This window comes from Colius striatus, chromosome 5 (assembly GCF_028858725.1).
Source record: "Colius striatus isolate bColStr4 chromosome 5, bColStr4.1.hap1, whole genome shotgun sequence".
Lineage (NCBI taxonomy): Eukaryota > Metazoa > Chordata > Aves > Coliiformes > Coliidae > Colius > Colius striatus.
Window position 1 is genome coordinate 21,595,625 of NC_084763.1, and position 18,115 is coordinate 21,613,739.

General features: G+C 41.3%; 1 protein-coding gene across 1 annotated transcript in view; it reads left to right on the top strand.

Moving 5' to 3' along the window:
* The first annotated feature begins 3,923 nt into the window (after nucleotides 1-3,923).
* Nucleotides 3,924-18,115, top strand: part of RFTN1 (raftlin, lipid raft linker 1) — a 100,005-nt gene continuing 85,813 nt past the window's right edge. Inside the window, exons 1-2 of the mRNA XM_061997180.1 lie at nucleotides 3,924-4,126; nucleotides 14,504-14,659. Of these exons, the coding sequence (XP_061853164.1) occupies nucleotides 14,515-14,659 (145 nt within the window). The 5' untranslated portion in view covers nucleotides 3,924-4,126; nucleotides 14,504-14,514. The remainder of the gene's footprint in view (nucleotides 4,127-14,503; nucleotides 14,660-18,115) is intronic.

An 18,115-nucleotide genomic window follows, 5' to 3' on the forward strand; every position in this document is an offset into this window, starting at 1 on the left:
TCTCTAATATACTGGAGTTGGAGAAAAACACTTTCATTTAAAAAATCTTATGGAGCAACATTTTAGTTAAAATTTCTCTCAAACATGCAGAAATATCTTAATGGATTGTGTATTTAACATGGGACTAGAAAAATTTCAGGTTGAAATTGGTGCTTCAAAATACCTCATATCTGATTGGCTCTGAGTTGCAGACAGGTGAGATAGTTCCTGACTGAAGTGAGCAGTGGAAGGGTGGTTTGTAGTGCTTGGATCTGTGCTATGTGACCCCTGTAAACATTAATTTGAAACACTTTTCACCTGTACAGGACTGCTCCTTCATAGTAACCTGTGATCATCCAGGAATCTTATTTCTTTAGTGCTGATGTCCCTTTTCATGTCCAAGAAGACTTTTCACTAGTGAAAGTGAAACATCTTTTTTTCAGTTCAGCTCCTGAGGCCTAGATGGTGCTGGCAAGGTCTGGTGCCCAGGATGCTCCTTCTAGAATCATCCATGACCTGGTATGTTTGTAACTGAGGGAAAGCTGCACTTACTGCACACTTGGTAATCCTTTACCATATGCTTTTAACAGTAGTATCAGAAAAACAGCTCAATTATATGGCACCCTGATGTGAGTGCATGCTGTTTTCTCACACAGTTGGAAAGCCAGAGTAACAAAGTGGAGGAAAAATGATGAAGGACAAGGAAAGAGGAAAAACTGTAAATAATGGGGGTTGAAGTAACCACAGCAAGAAATAAGGAAAGGAGATTAAGTTCCCATCCAAAATGCATTGCTAGTGTTGCTTCATAGTCAGCACTGGTAAAGAAATAACTTTCCTCACTTGCCCTGTTTTGATGTTATGCTTTTAAATGCTGACTACTAGCTAATGTTGATAGTTGGGCTTAAAGAGAACTTCAGTGTGGAATGGGGAAATTTTCTTGTTCCTTGATGGATACTTGAAAATGGGAAGAGTACTTCCAAATCTGTTTTCACCTATCACAGTATCAGTCTTCAGTTTCTAACTGCAGAATATTTCTGTATTTAAGTGCTAATGTATTGTCTGTTTATATGTTTTTACATAATTCAAATTATGTAAGTCTCCCATTCCTACACAGTACGGAGAGAGTCTTAAATGGATAAAGTGTAGCAAATGCATCTGCTGGGCACAAGGGCTTCAAGCGGTTTCAGTATTAATTAAGGGTGTTTGTAAGAGTTGCTGATCAGGTTTCTGGCTCAATAAGGCAAAGCACAATGGAAGTGGCAAGCACAGTTCCAGACTTGGTCCACAAGCATGACATTTGGGATGGATACACATTTTCTAGGAGAGATGGGGAAGATAAAGGTGGAGGGTTCTCCTTTCTGTAAAAAGAGCATCTGGAATGTGTGGAGCTCTTGGGTGTGTAACAGGCTGGTTGAGAAAGCAAAGGACCAAAGGAGAGGCTGCTGAGGGTGACATCGGATTACAGACCAGCTGCTCATGATAGTTGATTAAAATAGTACCTCAGTGACATCTATGGGTCCCAGCTCCTGATTCGCGGAGAGGACTTAATCTCCCTGACAGCTGGAAAAGTGACATGGTGAGATGCAAGCAATCCAGCAGTTTTTAGGAAGCTTCCTCCGTAGATGTACAGAATGGGTCAATGACAGATGATGTGTAGGTTCATGGCCACTAACAGGGAAGAACTGTTTAGTAATGTATTAACCCTAGCCGTTGTTGTGATCAATGGTAGGACAAGGAGCAATGAGTATAAGATAGAACATAAGAGGTTCCAAAGAAATGTAAGGAAGAATTTCTTCACTGTGAGGGTGATGGAGCACTGGAACAGGCTGCCCAGATGGGTTGTTGAGCCTTCTCCTCTGGAGATATTCAAAACCCACTTGGTTGAGTTCCTGTGTGATCTACTCTAGGTGGTCCTGCTCTGGCAGGGGGGTTGGACTAGATTATCTTTCGAGGTCCTTTTCAGCCCTTGAGATACAGCAGAGCTTAAGATCCTGAAGGAGATGAGGAAGGCAAGTCCATGGACTTCAGAGAGCAAACTGGCTTATTTGAGTAGTAAATAGGATGTAGCCCTTAAAAGTGAAGGAAGCATAGGAAAGCTGGCAGGTTTTTAAGGAAAGAGTGGGACATCCAAACAGGAAAACCAGTTGGTGAATTGGGATGCCAGCTAGGCTAAATGAACACCTGACTGAATTTCCTTGTGAAACTGTCATGGTGGAAACAAGAACAGGTTATGGCAGAGGAGTTCTTAGAAGTATTGCTAAGGCCTGTAGGGGGAGTGGTGATGGGCACAAGAGCTGCTGGAATTTTGTGTTGCTCTTAAAACAGCAAGGGGCTGAACAAAGAGCATGTAGGCTTCTGGATGAATATGAGCACAGGTAAGTCAGATATACTGAGAGCTGCCTTTGCCTTGGATTTTCTGACCTGCATGCTTGAAGGCAAGGCTCAAACAAGCAAAGAGCTATTGGCAATGGATGAGGATCTGAACAGGGGTTCTTCCTGGAACTTGACCTGTTCATATCTGACACTAGCTAGGCTGTGTTTGAGGATGCTGGGAAGAGCTGCCTGATACCTTGAAAGCAGCAGATTTTTGTGCTTTTTAGAGTGGGATAAAGAGGGTCCACAGGAATTTTAAGGCAGGCGGATGTTGTGCTCCTTTTCAGAAAAGGCCAGGACTGTTTGGGGAACCATGAGGATATTGGTCTTAGGGAAAAATGACTGAATCTGCTTGGACCAGACTTTTGTGTATTTCATTTGTCTAGACAGTGTGCCATGCTGCCTCACCAACCATTTGCCTTCTATGATAAAATGGTTGCATTTATAGGCATGGGGATGGTAGTGGATGCCATGGCAACTTGAGTACTGGCTCCCCTGCTATTTTTGTATGTGCTTAGTCTGGGTGCGTGGACAGCTGGATGGGTAAACAGGTTGGTACATGATTGAGTTCTAGTTCAGTGGTTTTGCACTTTGCTTGGAGGGCAGTAGCAAGGGAAGACCCGTTGTATTTTAACAGCATTTTCAAGGACCTGGAGATGAGGGATGGGATCCACTGGTGCTGTGTTTGCACATGACTACATTCTGGAGGTGCTATTGATGAGCTTCAGGCCTGGGCTGTTGTCAAGAAGGACAAGGCCAGGCTGAAGAACAGGCCTGCGGGAGCTTCTTGAAATTTGACAATGTCAGACATTCTGTCTCTGGGAAAGTGTGGGCACGTTGCACAGATCCAGGCTGGGGCCCGTGTGTTGAGGTAGTGCTTGTTGCAGAGGTTTGCAGACAGCAAGCTGACCGTGCCCAACAGTGCTAAGAGTCTGTCACAAGGTTGGAAAAAGAGATTACTTTTGCAGTAGGACTCTTCTAAACCACGTACTATGCCCAGATGTTATTTCCCCGTTCTTGAGAGAAGCTCTGAGGAGTGCCACCACAGCCTACTGCAGCATGTGCCTTGTCAGAAGAGGCTCAGGCCGCTGAACTTGATTTAGGGAAGGTTTGGCGCTAAGGGAGGATGAAAGAACAGGCACGGTGAAAGATGTTCAGGCTCTAGGAGTAAAGGAGGCTGGTTCTACTGCTGTGAACCTAGGTGGGCTTGACGGCGTGGGACCGAAAGGACGGATGCGGAGGGGCAGGGAGCGCAGGTCAGCCCGAGGGAGCGCTGGGGCGCGTGCGGGTTGAGGGGAGCAGCGCGCGAGGGACTTCCCACCCTGACCGGCGGGCGGAGCAATTCCTCTGCGGGCCCTGTCGCGGAGTAAGCGGGTAGCGCCGCTGCCCCTGTCCTTACCCAGCTACTGCTCTCGCTCGGCGTGGGGATCGGCCCCGGGCCCCGCGACTCGGAGGAAGAGGAAGTGGCCGCGGCCTCAGGCTGGCCGGGCTTGGAGCGGAGCTGCCCGTCTCGGCCCTGCGGAGGCGCCTCCCCGCGCCGTACGGCCGCCCCCGGGCCGCGCGGCGCAAACTTTCTGCCGGGCAGGGGGCCGGGTGGCGGCGCGGCGCCGCCTCAGCACCTCCCTGTCGCGGAGCCGAGGGGGGAGCGGCCCCCGAGCGCGGCGGGCGGGCACGGGCGGCAGCCGGAGGAGGAGGAAGCACTGTCAGTGGGGCCGTCCGTCTCCGCCCGGCGGGCATCCTTCAGCACCGCCGGGCTGCGCTTCGCCTGTCCCAGGTATCGCCGCCACAGACCCGCTCGGCCCAGCGGGCAAACTTGGCGGGGGGTGGGGTGGGGTGGTGTGGGGTGAAGTGGTCCGGGGTTGCTCCTTGGCAGGGTCGGAGCGGCAGAGCGGGGAAAGCCCCTCCACAGCTCTCGCTTGTCTTGCCCTCTGCCTCCTGAAGTTCGGAGCGGGGCCCGGGCTGGCCGGCGTGCCCGGTGTTTGGCGGGGGGGGGGGGGGGGGCGGCTGCCCGATGCTGGCGCAGGGGGAGGGTCTCCCTGCCGTCTTCTCTCCGAGCGGATCTGGGTTTGTGCAGCGCCGGTGAAGCGCTGCTCCGCGGGGGACGGCGGTCCCGCCCGCTTATGTCCCGCTGTTTGCCGAGGGGCCGGTGCGGAGCTCGCCTGCGTCGGCTGTTAGGCCCGGGAAAGCGGCAGAACCGGCGGGCGGCGCCGTCCGTCAGGGGGTGAGGAGCCCCCGGGCTCCAGTGGGGCTTCCCGCGTCCGGGGCGCTTGTGGGGCCCTGGGGGGCGGTGTTGCTGGCAGCCCCTCCCGCGCCCAGACAGCACCGCGGCGAGGTAGGGTCGGGGCAAGAGGGCTTCGAGGGGAGCCGGTGGGAGTGCGCGCCCGCCCGCCTGCGCGCCCAGCCCGGCGCCGCTCGGCACATACCGGCCACCTGGCAGCGGCGGTACCGCGGCGTGCCGTCGTGTGGCTAGCTGGGATTGGTGACTTTACAGTTGTTACTTTCAAAGGCTGGACAGGGTGTTGCCTTTTGAAGTCCGCGATAACGTTTCAGGACGCTTTTATTACAACACGAGGGAAGGTAGCGTGACTACGAGTTGGATCCAGTTGTGGATCTGAGTATGAAATACATTTCTCTCTCGTTTATCTTATTTTTTGTCAGCGCAACTGCTTCTCCCAGCTTGTGTGTTTCTGGAAAAGGGGCATTTGATTGAATGTACTTTTAGAGCTCTTTTGTGATGTTTCCAACTTTGTCAAATAATTTAAGGGAGTCATTTGTTCTCTATTAACATTGAGCATGCTTTGTCCCAGAGTCCTGCCACCTGGGACCGGGGAACGAGCTGAACCAGCGACTTCTGTGTGACAGGACGGGGAGCAGTGCTGGAGTCGTTGTCGTGGGTAGGGGTGGCTGGTGTGCTGAAGTGATTGTTGGATTAAATACAAAAATAATTCTACATGCCAAAACATTTTTTTTAATGTTTTCAGACAAAGTTTGGAAGATATGGTATGGTTGTATGCTGCTTCTATTTTTATTCCGGTAAAAAACAAATTATGGTTTGGGTTTTTTTTTTGTTTCATAGGAGAATACTAATGTCAAGACATAGTTATTCTCTAGGCTACATGGGAAGATCTTTTTGTACATCTGCTTTTATGTTTTATTTTTAATGAATCCAGTCCATTTGAGCTTCTAATATTGAATAGCAAGTTTCTGGCAGTAACCTTTTACACAATACCAGTGGTCACATTTGTGTATTTAATTTCTGTTTTTTTCAAAGAAAAAAAAGTCACAGAATGTAGGGTTATTTTAAGAATCTAACTTAACCTCAAGTTAGTTACATTAGACAAGGGGCTTTCCACCACTTGAATGCTGGCATTCCCCTGGTCTGAAAGCGAGAATGTAACATGAAATGAGTATATACAGCTGTGATTAAATACCGTGGGGAGCTGTGGTATTGGGAAACGCAGATACCATATTGGGTATAATGAAGTGGCCTTGGAGTCTGTGGTGAAAAAGCTGAAAAACTGGAGCCACAGCCTTTTGAAGAATAAAAATAAAAAATTATGAAGTCTGTATTTAAAATAAATGAAGAATAAATAAGAATAACATAACTGTTACTCCATCTCCAAACTCCATGTGAGATTCTCCAGCCTCACCCCTGGCTCCAGTGATCCACGTTACCTTTTACCCCAAATGGATTGGTCAGGGTTTTACTCCATGTCAAACTAGCAAAAGACAGTAAGTGTAGGACTGTCAAGTCTAACTTTGTGTTTTACTGTGGTTTTACTCTCTGTCCTTGAAGCTACTATGCATATATCTGTAGTATATATGTTTTTCATGCCTGTTTTCAGTGGGTTCAGAGTGGTGTGGGATTAACTTAAAAGGAAAGATGGATTCATACCTAACACTCCTATGCATCATTCCGTTGAGTCCATTCAATCTTTAATTTACTAGGCAATAAATGCTAGTTCTTACAGTTTCCTCTTAAGTTCTTGAGAGTAGTTGTCTAGTCCTTAGCATTTTGGTAGCCTCCCGTCTTTACATGGAGGCATATGTGTTGAACATCTGAAGCTGAGGTATTTCAGACATTTTACCTATGCTTTGTCTAGTGGCAATAACGCTTCATTGTCTTGATCAGAAATACTCTGCCCCAAAAGTATTTTGTAGAAATATATGGTACCATCTGAATCTTTTGCTGTACTGGAAGACAGTGTTATAGTACCATTAAGAAATCTTTTGGATGGGCATTATAGGCTGATATGGGTGGAGTAAGAAGCAAGGCCTCTTCCTCAAATTATTCTGTACACCAGTACACCACTTGCCTTACACCTCCACTAGTACTCTCTGATCCTATTTGCTTTTCTTCCTTCTACCCTCTTGCCCATGGGCACACACACAAACCAGTGTTGTTTCCCTTGTGGTAGCCCACTGACCTGCAGACCCAGGAACACTGCAAAATGAGTGTTTTGCAGAGCAGCAGAGTTGAGCTCAAGACTAGTGCTGTGAACACCGTAATAAAAGTAACAGCACCTAATAATGTTTTGTTGCAGTCATGTTATCCTGGTGTTGTGTTATTTGATGTGCTGAATACTAGGGCTGTGCTTTCTTCAGGACTTGTGATTAAGACCTGTCCGTCTGGTCTAACTTTACTGAATCCATATGGTGTTTATCTATGTATTATTTTTTTCTTAAGTCTTCCTAAACCTCAGCAAACTCTTGAAGCTAGACTAGCAATTGTCTTAATTGGCCAAATTATGTTTTCCTCATTTTTTTTCATGTAGGTAGTACATTGTCTTGTCTCCCAGGGAGGCAGTACCAAACCTGGTACAATAGTTTGTTTTTTAATTCTAGCAGTTGGATCTGCAGTTCATTATGACAGGTCTTCCAGAGTTCTTGGTGTGAGTCCAAATTAGTCTCCTGATTTGTGTTTAGCTTCTGTTTACTTGTGATATCTTTGGCCTCTGTAACTGGGCTTGACTTCTGGCACATTTCACTTTATGCTGCTGTTTCTTCATCTGAGACTGTAGTTTCCTCTACTGAGCTTTTTTCTTGTCCTTTGAAAGCTCTCTGCTTATTCTACCTTTCCTTCCTTATTAAGTAATTAATCTTACTGGGTCTGGAAACCTTCTTATGAATTCTCTTGTCACTTCCTAGGGTTACAAATTCTGCAGATATTCATATTGTAGTTTAAACATGTTCCAGACCTCCCCTGTGCTTATGTCCTCTAACTTTTCATTCCTGTTCATCTCACTAACGAGTTCCCTTAGTTTTTGAGATTTGCCTTTTGAAATTGAACACCTTAATTGCAGATTTACTTGGATTGCTCAACCATTTAATTTAAATAAAATCAATCATAAAGAATACACCTGGGATTATTCTTTCTCCAACCTTTCTGTAACCAGACATTTGGTTATCAGCTGCAAACCTAAAATCCTAATAGTGCTAGTCAAATTGGTAAGTATACTGTGAAAAAATTGGTCATTTGTGACATCCAGCAATAGATGGGACTGATTTATGGTAATTGCTCTTTGTGTTTTTAAAATATGTCTTTGAGAATCTTTCCAACTACTTGGTAAATAGTAGTTACTTAATTGACTGATCCTTTTCTGGAAATACAAATTATTGTGATGCTAATTGTATATATGCTTATATAGTTACCTCTGTGGTAATACTCTTCCAAAAGGACCAAGTATGTGTCTCTTGCACAGAATTTCCCTGTTAATGAGTATAATCTCACAAGAAACCCATACAGTGTGAAAAATGGGGAGAGGGAAGAATGAGGATACATCAGAGAAGGGAAAAATGGGGATACGTCAGGAGCATAACTTTATTCTGGGGATCTGTAAAGGATCATCCTACTGTAGTATTATCCATTCTTTGTTTACTTGTATAGACAGTTTCTTGGATCTGATGTTTTTAATCCTCTGCTTTGGTTATGCTTCTCTACCTGATGGGATTTTTTTGCTATATTATTCCTCTTATGCTTCATTGCTTTAACTATGCTAGGAAAGGGACTTGGCTGTAATTTGCAAGCTCTCTCAGGGTTTGTTTAGAGATGAATGGGGAAGTAAATACTCAGATGTTTTGTAGACTGGGAAGGATGCAAGAATTAAGTGACCACATGCCAGCAAGTCAACTGAGCTGACAGTGAAGTGCTTATTATTTTGAAAATGGAAAGGTCATGATTGCAGGAGTGAGGGCTTAAGAAAATAAGCATGTCTCATCACTGCACAACAAATGCGAAGTCCTGTAATTATTTCTAAAAGCCTTCTAGCATCGCTTGTGAAGTAGCTAAGTATGCCCATGGAAGGAAGAACCAGGATAAAAGGATGTAACCAAAATCAAGAGAGAAAACCTATTCATATGTTGCAGTTAACTCGTTTCTCTGCTGCACTCAATAGTAAGAACACTGTGTTCCATAACTTTGTGAAGGGAACTTAGGATATGTGAAAGGATATGTTAACAAATAAATTAATTCATGATAAAGCTTACAAAATGAGGTCACTAATTCTGAACAATAAACATTTAAAAGGTGTTATTGAAAGCAAGCTTGTTCTCACTAATTATGCTTCAAAACAAAGTGACAGTAGCATAATCTGCCTGTACAGACATTTTCTTTGGGTACCATTACAAATACTAAAATTACCTTGTTTCAATTTCAGATGGTAGGCTGCCCAGAGGGGTTGTGGAATCTCCTTCCTTGGAGGTCTTCAAGACTCTCCTGGACATGTTCCTATGCAACCTGATCTCAGTGAACCTACTTCTGCAGAGGGGTTGGACTAGATGATCTCTAAAGGTCCCTTCCAACCCCTACCATTCTATGATTCTATGTGTACTCCATTGTATTTGAACATTCAGTCTAATACTGTATGCTTAGCAGCGGACTCCAATACTGTATAAATTTCAAAGAATTGTTTAGGAAGCCTTTTCAAATAATCTCTGTAAGTAGGCATTGACACAGTGCTTTGTTATATTGATATAGCTAAACCAAACTGTTTAGCCAATAGATATTCAGTTGATAAACATCTCTTAAATTACTTGGTCTGGTAATCTATTCAAGCTTCCATTAGCCATGTGGTTCTCTTACATTTCAGTGTAATTTTCATTATTATCCCTTGGAGATAAATTGTTATGGAGCTCCATGAAAGGACAGGGTGATACATCAGAAAATTAGCTCCATTTGTTCCCCAAAAAAGACCCAAACAAAAAATCAGATAGAAGGCAGGATTTTTTCTTTTTTTCTTTGTGTCCCTTTCCTGGCAAGAAGAAATTCTAAGGCCTGAGCTACTGTTATCAGGAAAATAAGTTTTTAGCTGCATGATAATTCCTTTATGCTTGTTTTTCTTTGCTAATTCTGAGCTTGTTGTCTTTCATCTGTTTTGAACAGAAGTTAGTAAAGCGAGAAAGAGAATCTGGGCTGCAGAGAGTATTTTAACAAAGCTTACGTTCAGAGGTGACAAAAACTTGCAGATCTCTAAAAGAGCTATAAAAATTCCTGTATTTTTTTAATTTAAACACTCATATTCATGGATCACAGAGGTGCTTAAAAAATGGAAATACTGATTTTATTTTCTTGTTGCTGTCAATTTATTGTAGTATTTTGTTTTTCATGGCAAAGGATGATGCCAGTTTCAATAAAACTGGCATTGAGAAGAAGTGTTCAGGGGCAGGTCATTTGCCACGCAGAGCTCAGTTTCTGTCCTGTTCTTCCAGACGCTCACCAGAGTGTCTACTCATAAAATACGTGATGAAGGACAGTAATGAGAAGGAGGTAGTTGCAAGAGGCTGGTTCTGTGGCTTGCAAGTGTGGCATGTGCTTGGGATGTACAAAACATGGGTTAAATTTTTTAATTTAGTTTGCAGAAGTAAGTTGCTCATTTCCTAACCAGCGGGGCCCTTTGCTATCATTCACAAGACAAACCGGAATTAATTGGCTGTAGGTTTTGCTGTTGTTCTACAGCTCATCACAGCTTCCATTTTTCATGTTTTGCAAAATTAAAGTGAGATAGAATTTCAGTTCTAGTTTTGTCATCACATGACTGAACACATGAACAATTTTGGAGATCATAAGATCACACTTAAGATTTAGTTCACAATCTGTGAGTTTGTGGACCTTTTCCATCATGTGTGACTGTAAGAGCCCATAGCTGTATCTTAATTTGAGTTGTTAGCGTTCTTCACTTTTTTCTCTCACTCGAGATATTTCTTGTAAGTGTGAAACTAGTGAGTTGGTAAATTAATTTCTACATTAATGGGAAGAAAAGTTTGTCTTAGAACCTACTGCAGAACAAAAAATATTTGACAATTTTGCATTGTTTTTTAAGCATAGGAGTTTTTTGTTCCCTAGAAAGTGAGTAGTAGTGATAATATTTTGTTTTAATACTGAATTTAAGAAGTACAGTTCACATGCAGGCATGGAAAACCAGGATAAATAGATGTAGTACAGCAGCCTTATGCATCCCTTATAAAAAAACAATATACTTACTGAAAAAGGAGATTATAAAGGGTTTAGATTCCTTCGAATGCATCAATGATGAACATTTCTTACAATACTCTTTGATAGCTTCAAGGTAGAAAATTAAGGAGGTAAATACCATTGTATTGTCAGATTTGTAAATTAAAAGCAAGGAGATGTTTTCAAATGAGGATGGAAAGCTCTGGACAGCACTAACTTTGCTACAAGCAGAAGAAAGAAAGAGGGTGATAACTAATGCTAAAAGTCATCGGATGGTTATAAGGCAAGCTGTCCCAGTGGGAAGTTTGTGGTGTAACATTGACCAGAATTTGGTGATTTGGTGGTTACTTGCCAGGTACACATCATCAATAACTTTGAGAACTTTATTCATACATCTCTGGAGTTTTTTTAATACTCAGACTCCTGTATTGAAGTAGGAACTTCAATTTAATTTAATTCTTTTTCTTAACTCTTAAGAAATTTCTTAAGATTTATATTATACTGCTGCAGCACTTGCATCCCAATTACTGTGGAAAAGACTGTGACTCTATGAAACTTTATTTTATACTGAGACCAAACTTTTATTCCAGTGAAACCATCCTTTTCCGTATGCATGCTTTAGTAATGTAAATATAGTTGTTTATACTTAATGAAATATGGGAAACTAGTTAACCTCAAGGACACTAATTGAAGTTTTAGCCACAGAGCAGGAGGATGACAATCAGTCTTCTGGTAAGCAGCTGCTCAGTAAATTAAGACCAAAAAATGTATATTTTCAGTTCAGTCCCAAGTGGACAGGTATCTCCATGCTGAATGACTGGTGGGTTGACGCAGTTTGCAGAAATCTCCGCTCTCATGGGCAGTGAGGGCGGACCGGTTTTCACAAAAGGGCCAAGGAAATGTTTGTTAGAGAAGCACAAGAGAATGTCCGTGGCTGCCGCGGGAAGAGCAGACTTATGTTCTCTAGCACTTTCACTCCAGTTTAGGAAAGAATGCAAAACTCTCAGTGATGTGAAATACTGAGTCCCAAAGGCTGCCCTCCGCAACCATCGTTGTCTGAAGAGTCCTGTGGATTTCAGAGCCTTTGCATAACTACGAGTTACAGGCACTGCTGCCTAATGACCTCTGAGATGGAATTTTCTTCCTTACGTAATGCTGTACTATATACTTATGTGTAAGAATTACTGGGCCATTGCTGAAACAAGAGATTTGATACACTTGCTGAGACTTAATAGCTATCATAGTTCCTCACTCTACAATATATTGAAGCGCAAGTATAGTATTAGATGTGTTCCGTTACAGTCCATGGAAATGTCTTGTTGGGCTTACCAATATACAGTATACATGTCTATATTAAATAACATTGTAGATTTAAGCTAATCACGTTACACAGGCAAAAGAAAGAAGCTGTATATATTAAATGTTTTTTTTTAACTTAATGGCAGTAGTTATTGTTGAAAAAAAATCTTTTTGGCAACAGGAAAAGATCCTGGGGATTTTTATCCTTAAATGCCAAAAGACAAGAGAATAGTTCCCAAGCCTAGCTTTCATTTACAGAAATTATTAAAAATAAAGTAATTTTTAATTTTCTATCAAAATAAGCAGGGAAGGTTGTCTGCCACTGGATGAATCCCCCAAATATTTAAAGTTCAAGAACACGTGACACACCATCCATTTTTTTTGATGCTTCAGGTCTTTCTAGCAAATGTTTTTTCAGATTTGAGTTTCCGTGTGATCAGGTATTTACTATGGCATTTTTAAGGTTTGATGTGTTGGTCAGTCCTATTTTTATGTAGTTACTAGTGACTTTGCTGTAAGATGTGCACTATTGACTCTGCGGATGCTGTGAAGGTGGATGACATTGCTGGGAAGACTTCTAGGTCTCCCTAGGGCATGGAAAAAGGGGATAAGATTATTTCTGAGTAGGAGAAATGCAGAGGAATAGAGCAAAGGTACAGGTGATGAGTTGGAAACTCCTCAGTTCACTGCGTTGGATCAAAATATAGAGAAATGGGTTGTCTACCAGGAAGCTGACAGTAAACTGAATGTGATTAAGCTGTGAGTGATGATTTTAGGTGTAGTAGGCATGTTATTTGCAGTAGAAACAGGGAGACCTCAATGTTATTTTAATAGACTTTAAGGTCATGTTTTTAGCATATGGTCACCTGTCTTTGTGTAGAGAAACGAAAACAGGAGCAATGCAAATGAGAGTGAGTGGGTGATGAAGGGAGCAGAGATCCTTCCTTTAAGTGTCAGAAAAGGACTTGAGCACATTCATCATAGCAAAATACAGGAAGAGAATTTGGTGACTATTCGTAAAAATTATTTCAGAAAGAAATATGAGAGGGGAACAAAAATTATGAAAATCAAAGCACAATGTAAGTAGAAATACGTTTTTACAAGTAGATTCCAAATATATTTGGGCTGGAAATCTGACTAACTTTCTAATAATCTTGAATGTGTGGAATAAGCTTACAGGACAGGGAATCTAAACTAGTTTTTAATTTTCTACTTTAGGTTTATTAACTGTCAAAGTAAAGGCAGCCCTAGGCTGTGACTGAAGTTTTTCAGATGTTTGTTGCTGTCTGTCAGAAGTTGCAGGGAGGCTGAAACATGGATATCTGTGATGCTTCTTGCACCTCACACTGAATGGTGCCTATGTCTTAAAAGTGTCCAGAATGGCCTGTGCGAGGCCTTCTTTGTTACTGTGTTATAATTCTGCATTTCCTTCTCTGTCTCCAAAGCATGAGGTTCTACATGTGGGCAGAGAGGCAGGATGTTGAGTGGGTTGTAGTGAAAAACCTCAGGTGCCTAGCTGGTATCTTTGTCTTTTCGTATTTGCTGCTGGTTGAAAGAATTTGCTTCAGTTTCTGAAGAGGAATGAGAGGATTTGGATCATCTGAGTATTTTCACCAAGCGATTCTACCATTCTTTCATACTCAGATGAGCAGTAATGTGCAGGATATTGAGAAACTGTGTAGCAGTTTCTCAATGTATGTAGCATTTACTGTGTAGCAGAAATGGTTGTCAGGAGTAATCCTTTAAGTGTTATGGACTGGCAGCTTTTTAACGAGAAATAGATTTATCTAGTCCAGTTCTGTGGTTATGTTCCTCTTCTGGTTTGAAGATGACTTCTATAAAGTGCCATTATTTCCTGTGGTTTACCTGAAAAAATGAGGTGGAAAGAAGTGAGGTAGTTTTCTAAAAGCTGGTAGCTCTCTGCAAACTTGCTTTTTCCATTGAGTTACAAATCTAGATATTAATTTGGATGTTAGGCAGAACTGTGTAGAAGATAATGCTATCTGCTCTTATAGAAACTGCACTTATAGAAATTGTTATTAAGTTGTCAAGCATTATATTAGCAAATTATTTTGTATTTTTAGCTACTTTTTTAATGGAATATGTGCTTTCCAGAGTATATTATTGAATACACTTGAAGATGCAAAATACATGCATTAAACTGTCAATTTTCCAGTAAAATAAGAGCAAGCCTCAGGATTGATATGAGTAGTATATACTTCAGTTACTATCTGAGCATTTAATTAAGGATACTCTTTCATATAGTTTGTAGATAGCTTGTATTTAAAAGCTAAAAATCACCATAATGTACTACTGTGGTGTATGAAACTGGAAATAAAAAGACCCCAAATGAATGGTTTTTATGCATTTTCCTTTTTCCGTTTCCCTCCCTCTTTGTATCAGGAGCTGCTGAAATGGGTTGTGGATTAAACAAACTAGAGAAGCATGATGAAAAACGGCCTGGAAATATCTATTCAACTTTGAAGAGGCCCCAGGTAGAAACCAAGATAGATGTTTGCTATGAATATCGATTCCTGGACTTCACAACACTAAATGACAGTAAGTAGACAATGTTCTTATTTAGATTTTTTTGATTCCTGTTCAGAGTAACATATTAATTGCTTCATAATACATTTTGTATAGTAGTTCAAGTTTTTAATATTACTTTGGTTTCTTTAACTCTTCAGTCATTATACTTACAGAGATCTTACAGAGTTTTTTCTGTAAATTTTTAGTGTTCGAACTAGTAGGTTATCAGTTTTTAGATTCTTGACCCCATTGTTTTGGGGGTTTTTTTGTTACTCTAAGATGAATGTTTATTGCTTTAATTTCCATTTTTTCCAAGTTTTGTGTGGTAAATCAGTTCAGGTCTGCCAGGTTATATACTTTTACTGCTCTTTTTTTCTTCCTCCCTTTCTGTTCCCTGTGCTCCATCAGGAGTATTTAGAGAGGTTGAAGTTAATGCTTTTGGTTTTGCTACCTTACCTAAGTAACTCTTACATGGTTACAGTTAGCTACAGGTGCATCTATGTGGGTGGAAAAAGGATAGCGGGAGACAGTTTAGATGTGAAACATGAAAGGGATGAAGGTCCAGTCTCAAGCAATTTTTACCTTGAGTTTTCTTTACTGTCTGAAATAGTCGTACTTTAATTCACATGATGATGATACACAGTTACTCCATTTCTTTCCTTTCTGATTGACGTCAAGCATCTCTGTCAGTATTGCTCACACCATTGCCTGTGCCCTCTTTCACTTCAAAATTAGCCTACTCTACAAGCAATTACTCCTCACACCATTTGGAAATCTGAAGCTTGAGCAGAAGGCTGGGACCTGCTTTTTGCTATATATAAAACAAAACAGTACCAAAATCTGTTAGAGCTAGCTGGCAGGATGCCAGGTAAAGCCTCTATGCTTTTGCCCTGCAGTGTGCTGCTACTTCTCTTGTTTTGCAAGTCAGGTCAAAGGAAAAGCCAAAGCAGTATGTCTCTCACTGTGTGAGACAAAGAGCTGCTGGTATGTCGCTTAATGTGACAGCTCTAGTGCAGTTCAATATGTTCAGCCCAGAGTAATGCGAGTTTGTTGTTTTTTCAAAACTTACTGCAAGTGAACTTGAATTTAGAAAAAGGTTTGGAATAGGTGATTGGACAGGAGTGTGCTTTTGTAAGCAATGTGGAAGCTGAGGAATTTTGTTTTGGCTGTTTTTTCTTACTGCCTGTCTTCCAGACTTGTGAATTTTTGGTTTGTCTTGTTACATTAATTGGGAGGCACTACAGTCATTGAGAAGACCAAAAAAATGGGAGAGGATTTTTTTTTATCTTTAAGTATTGCAGTTGTTTCTACATATATGTATTTTTATTTCAAAGTGAACTGTTTATATCCTTTGATAGTTTGATGGCTTTTACTGAGATGTGCTCTCCATTGTGTCATTAGTGAAAATTAATTAATATTGAGGACACATTTTGTGGGCTTTCCAGGGATGCTCATCACTTCTGTCTGATTGTCTCACCACCTTTAGTGTGTGCATTCTCCTGATACCTCATGAAGTCTCATCTTTGTCACTGCATGGAGAAAGAATTGGTACATGAGATGTCAGTGTGACTTGCCTCAGGCACAGAGAGTGTCTGGCACAGTGCAAAAAAATTAAACCCAGACTTTTTAAGTCTGATAAATTTAATAAGTTTGTTGTGTGTTTTTCTTACTCATCATAGATAGCTTTGTTACAATTTTATGAGGCATGGTTTTAAAGAGACTATTTTAAAGAGACTGTAAGTAGAAATACTTTTATAAAATTCTTTGGCTTGCTGAAGAGTGTAAGCTATCCAGCTCTCATTGAGTTCTGCTTTGGCATGTTCTATCCCCATCACTCTATTCTCTGAAGATGCCAGAGGATAGGCAGATGAGGAGGGGATGGAGCTGTTGTTCCTGCTCTTTTTCTTTACTATCACCCATGACTGTGTGCTCTCAGGACTGGCAGGGCAGCACCTTGTAGTTTTGCATCTCCCTCCCTATTCATGTCATTGGCTGTGTGAAGGCTCACATTGCACTATGTAGTTCTGTGATGTTCCAGGTTTTTCTCAATGGTGACAACAGTACTGATTCATTTATATTTTTGCTGAGAAAGACCCTCTCCAGATAACCAGAGTTAATGATGAGTTTCACCTGTGTCTGTGTGGGTTCAAAGGCTTCTAAAAATGAAGTGCTCCTAGCTGTGTAAAAAGAATATTTGGGTTGTGAAGTCTGTCTTCTGTGAATCTACTTTAGCCCTTTCAGAATATATATATATCCTGACATCATTTTTTCCACAGGTTTTCCACTTCATCAGGTTTTTAGAAAAAGCCACATGAATGGCTGCAGAGTATTTTATTGTATCTTTGTTCTAGGCCTTATTGACTACATTAGTGAGCCTGGCTCTGAAGACAGGTACTCATTTTTGTCTGGGGCTTTTCTTTGTTTACTGCTCTGATAACTGTATCTATCACAAGTGTTTAATCTTAATGGTAAGAAGGATGTGATTAGTGGGAACTAATACACAGATTACTGCCAGAAATTTACTAAGTCCTTAGTGTTTCTTAATGTGTTCCAAAAGCAACTTGTGTTGACTTTTGATGTAATGATGGCTGCTAGTCATATTTACAATTTGGAACTGCATGTATTCTCAAATGTGATATCCAGAAAAATTGAAAACCACTTCCATAAAGTGATGTATGTTTTAAATGCGTTTTCATAGGCAACTAGACACGTGTAAGTTTTCTCCAGCTGTACATGGGGATATACTTTCTTGTCACCTGTCAGATCTGTGAATTGACTTAACTCATGGATCTAGCAGAAGTCTATTTGGTCTTTTTGTTTGATTATCCTCTGCCAGATGAGTGTCTTGTGGAAGGGTCTAAAGTATGCTCAGCTGGTAGGAGTCATGGGAGTGTGCAGTCAGGAAAAAAAATAGAACCTTTTTAAAATTAGATTATACTGTTATGAACTCATTACCCTAGCATCATTCTGTTGAAAATAGGGATAAAATGATGTCTGCTGGTCATTGCTGTGCTAGCCAGAAACTTAACTTTGTTTGGTTGCTGTTTACCTTCTGACATGTACAGCTGAAGGAATGTGAGGAAATAGACTCCTTTGCTGTACATTTTTATTAATTTCTGAACTTGAGCCTTGGTCTACATTGATGGAGATGTCCAATGGAAAACAGTGTTTGATCACTTAAGTACTATATGAATAATGCATAGATGCAGAAGGCAGATTTAAGATTGTAAGTATAAACTTCATTTTGACATTTCCCGATGTTATAGGATTGGTGTACTTGGAAATAAAATGTTTAGAGAAAGATTTCCCAAAGAAAGCAGGCTGTGATGAACCCATCAGTTTCCATCATGTGCCACAACACTGATAACCTGCATGGTTCTTAAGAATCGAAATGGTCAGATTGCCACTGTCCTTTATCTCTTAGGCAAGTGAGATAACTGATAGTAGCAGAGGGTTATCATATAGTGTTGACTGATACTTGAGGAA